Source organism: Temnothorax americanus, unplaced genomic scaffold (assembly GCF_048541705.1).
Source record: "Temnothorax americanus isolate GAGA-0224 unplaced genomic scaffold, ASM4854170v1 Scaffold209, whole genome shotgun sequence".
Lineage (NCBI taxonomy): Eukaryota > Metazoa > Arthropoda > Insecta > Hymenoptera > Formicidae > Temnothorax > Temnothorax americanus.
In genome coordinates this window covers 41199-45699 of record NW_027509348.1, presented here as the reverse complement: position 1 = coordinate 45699, position 4501 = coordinate 41199, and the positions used below count along the sequence as shown (strand labels likewise).

General features: G+C 33.8%; 1 protein-coding gene across 1 annotated transcript; it reads right to left on the bottom strand.

Annotated features, from left to right (window-relative positions):
- Positions 1–793: 793 nt before the first annotated feature.
- On the bottom strand, positions 794–3497 carry LOC143897628 (uncharacterized). The gene is made up of 5 exons (XM_077406435.1): positions 3378–3497; positions 3227–3289; positions 1522–1700; positions 986–1175; positions 794–851 (listed from the first exon to the last, which is right to left on the bottom strand). The coding sequence occupies exons 2-5, from the start codon at positions 3240–3242 to the stop codon at positions 826–828; spliced, it is 411 nt and encodes a 136-aa protein (XP_077262561.1). The 5' UTR covers positions 3243–3289; positions 3378–3497; the 3' UTR covers positions 794–825.
- Positions 3498–4501: the final 1004 nt, after the last annotated feature.

Genomic DNA, 4501 nt, shown 5'->3' with positions numbered 1-4501 from the left:
ACGTTGGATCTGTCCATGATCAACGAGTATTCCGTCAGTCCGAAGTGCACAGTTACTTGGGAGATGTTACAAAATTTCCGCAAAATAGCCATTTAATTGGTGATTTAGCATATAAACTCCACAAAAATATATGGTACCATACCGAGATAATGGTCATTTAACACAACGCCAACGAAATTACGATTTCTGTCATGCTTCAGCGAGAGTAGTTATCGAGAGAGCATTTGGACTGTTAAAAGGAAGATTCCGAAGTCTTTTAACGGTATTTGCAATGAATCGAGTCGACCTGATTCCAACCCACATTCTTGCTTGCTGCATATTACACAATATTTGTCTAATGAGAGGTGATGACCTTAATTTTGAAATAAATGAAGATGAAGAGGAGGTAATTGATGTGGCGCATCATGATGAAAATGTTAATAATCTTGCTCATGCAGGTGTTGTAAAAAAGGATTTAATATGCGAAATCTTAAGAATTAGAGATGTATAACAGACATTTCTTGAAGGAAATTCATATACAACACGTAATATCTATCGTTATTTTCGTATAATAATATATGTAATATGTATTATTCTTTTATAATCCGTAATGTAACTTATATATGTTTCAGAATTCATTAGAACATACTAACAAAATGTTATTCTTATAATCCGTAATGTAACTTATTCATGTTATAGAATTCATTAGAACATACGAACAAAATAAAGATTTTATAGTTTCTCTAGAATTTTATCCAATTTCTCCATTACACTCTCTGATAAATACATCTTCTCTTCATGTCTCTTCTGTTTTCCTTCTGCTATTTTTCGTGCATCTTCAACTGTCTATACGTCTGCAATCTTATGTTTACCTGTAAATATCAATAATATACAATTTTTTAAAAGCTTGCTACCTAAAGGGTTGTGTCTTTTGCTAGAACTCGGATTCGAGTACCAACAAAAGCTGTAATTGTAACTATAATGATGGAATTGCACGCTGACTTACGAGATACACAAATATTCTTATTTGAAGCTTTATTCTCGCATATGCTGCTGCCGCTGCCGCTGCTGGATAAGCCTGATATGAAAGTTAAATTTGCTGGTTCGGACTTTATTTTAAATGTTTCTGCACCAGTAGACAAAATTGTTGCTGGAGGCTTCATAAACAGTTTCTCGCCTAGAAGACTTTCCATCACCTAAACAGTTCATATAATATAATATCATAAGCTTGTGTAACGCGATGTCTACAATCAGAATTTAAGGCGTAAAACGTAAGAATTTGACCAATCACACTTGTATATGAAGAGAATAAACAACCGTGATTGTCAATTTCTGATTAAAAGTGTAAAGCAAAGAGAACAAACTTTTGCACAACGCATAATGCACAACGCAAGTGAATAAACTAATTACATTTCTTCATTTCCATCGTGAAGATAGAAATAAAGAATACTGATTAGTTTATATCCTTATGTGCTATGCTTTGTGCGAAAGTCTGTGCTCCCCGTTTAAGAGATATAGCTATTCTGTACATCATACACTTACCTCAAAATATTTCCACGGTCGCTTATTATTGCCCGATTGTCTGTTATGATCCCTTACAGCCTTGTATGTTCTTTTCATGGTATTTACTCGGGTGGTGCATTGTCTGCCTGTTACTGTATATCCCTTGCTATTCATCACCTGAGCAATTTGCTCCCATACCTTTTTATGGCTGGTTCTTCCTGAATACATATTTTGTTCCCGTTTCCTATATTCCTCCAGTAAAAGTAAAACTGCTTTGTGAGACCATCTGAAATTTGCTGATCCTGTGTCTTTGTAAACAAAGACAGTAATATTTTGTGAAATCCATGAATTTAACAACAAACAATGTTAAACTGCAATCAACTAAAATGTACTTACCATCCACAAACTCTTCGTCCAAGTCTACATGTTCAACAGCTGTTGCAGTGTTCTCTTCGACATCTGCTGCTAAGGATGTAGAAGACGATGCAGTGTTCGGTAGAACATCTACAAAAAAATGTTTTTTTAGTATAAAACATTGTTACACTTTTAACAGACTGACGATGTAAATAAATAAGAGGTTCGTAGAAGAAACTGACTTACTAAAACAAAAAGTGTTATTGTTACATTAGTAGATTAATATGCGTACAAAACAATTGTTATACGTCAATTCATTGCCATGCATGCAGGCTGTTAAAATAATTTTTATTAAGCACTTACCCTTTTCATCTGCATGCTTACGTGCATAATCTAGTAACGCTGATGCAAAAATATGATCTGTATATACAAGTAATAACATGAAAGAAAATGAGCAAATGACAAAAAGACGGAACAGATGCACACAATGAAAAAATTAACCAAAAAAAAAACGAAGAAAGAAAAAGGACATTCTAAATAAAAACACAATGTGTTTTATGACATTTCAAAAATTTTATTCTGATTTAAGTTAAAAGAAAACGAAGAATATATTACACTTATCGCATAAGCCAAACCTTGCAGTCACCAAGATACTTCCCACAGATAAAATATTATTTTAAAATTAAATATAAACGTGCAAGAGTACATGAAATACTTATTACCTAAACAAATTAAAATATCAAATCAAACTAAATGTCATTAACCTTTTCCTTTCTCACAGTTACGTGACCAATACAAGTATAATAAGTGAAGGCCTGTGATGTAACTGAATCCGATCCGTATCCGTACAATGCAAATGTCTGTCTAGAAAAGTAAATGAGATTGAGCGGATACGAATAAGCGTAAAAATATTCTCAGTTAAATCCTAGAAAATATATTTTATTATAATATTAATACGGAGCGGATAAGTATAAATTAATCTTTACAATTATCGTAAAAGTATTAATTAACCAACGTAAAACTTCCATTTTACCACGTTCAGCTTTGATAGCATCACTTCTAATGACTGTTACCGAATATGTCACTTGAGACAGAGGATTATGCAAATTGATTTGTATATAATCTATTTTTCCAATTATGTGTATATCAGTGCATATATAGTTTTGCAAACGCTAACGTTTCAGACTCCAAAATCTGAAACAAACGTTTATATTAATGCATATTGAATAATACTACTATCAAAAAAAAAAAAAAAAACAGCTTCTATATAAAACTTTTATGTCCGTTTCTACCAATGTAGATTAACTTTAAAGAAGAACAGAATGATTTACAATTACACGTAAAAAACACATCCTTGTAATTCGCAATAGTACAATATTCGTTTACTTACGATAAACGATAAACATCCAAGTATTGCAGCAAGTATTGCTGTTAGGATTTAACTGTGTAAAACCTAAAAAGGAATAGAACGATTTACAATGATCATGTAGAAAACACATTCTTATAATTCACAACAGTGCAATAATATTCACTTTACTTACCTATCACTAGGATGAACAATAAGCATCAGGTATAATAAAGCAACAGGTTCGTGAAGATGTTATGCCGTTTCAACGTAGATCTTATATTTTCTAATTCGAATTACAAAAAGAGATAAGAAGTTGAACTGAAGGATCACTAGGGATTAAAAATAAGTATCTTTATTACAAGTAATAAAGCAACAGGCTCGTGAAACTCGTGCATTAAATCTCAGTTCAACTTACATTTTATCTTTTTCCAATTCGAACTAGAAAAAGATAAAAAGTAAATTAAACGGACGTTATTAAAGTTAACCTACGTTGGGGAAAATTGATATTAGATTTAAAACTGTGAAATAAGAATTAATTAAATAAATTATTTGTACCAGATACGGCTACTGTTATCCAACTAACCTTTTTATTGCAATAATACAAATGTCGAACGTTACCGTTGCTGTTCGCGTAGTTCGCAAACGCTTCCAAACGCTAACGCTACCGGTGCACTACCTCGGAAAAAAGAGCGTTGGTAGCGAGAAGTTATGACGTATGACACTACCGGCAGCTACCAGTAATGACGTCACGACAGCATTTGGTAGCGCTACCATAGAGCTCCGCGAACAGCCAGTATCGCTAGATAGCGCTAATAGCGTCTCCCCGAACGCACCCAAAGTATCAACTAAACCTTATTTTGTATCTCTCGGCCGGAAATCTTTTTTAACCTATACGTATGTGCTATCTGAGCAGTTTTACCGGCCGTTATGCTATCCAGCCTGCAGTTAATGAAACGCAAATTTAAATTTAAATGGCCATACGGGCCTTCAACGAAACTTAATTCTATTTCTTTAACGAGTTATGAAACAATACGATAAGCGTAATCTTAATTTTAATGGCTCGTGAGGCCTTATAACCATACTAAGCAAATTAAATGTCTTAATCAAAAAATAAAAACCAAAAATGAATTAAAACGACCATGTTGGCACGAAAATCATCTAATCAAAAATAAAAGAGTATTTTATATATTTCTCCGAGTGCCTCTCCGGCTTCGGGATCGTCAGTCGACGAGCTGCCCTCTTTAACGCGACCTCCACGTCTCGTCGTCGCTCTCGCTCTCCCTCGACGGCGTCTCGAAATCATCCGAGGGCTGGCTG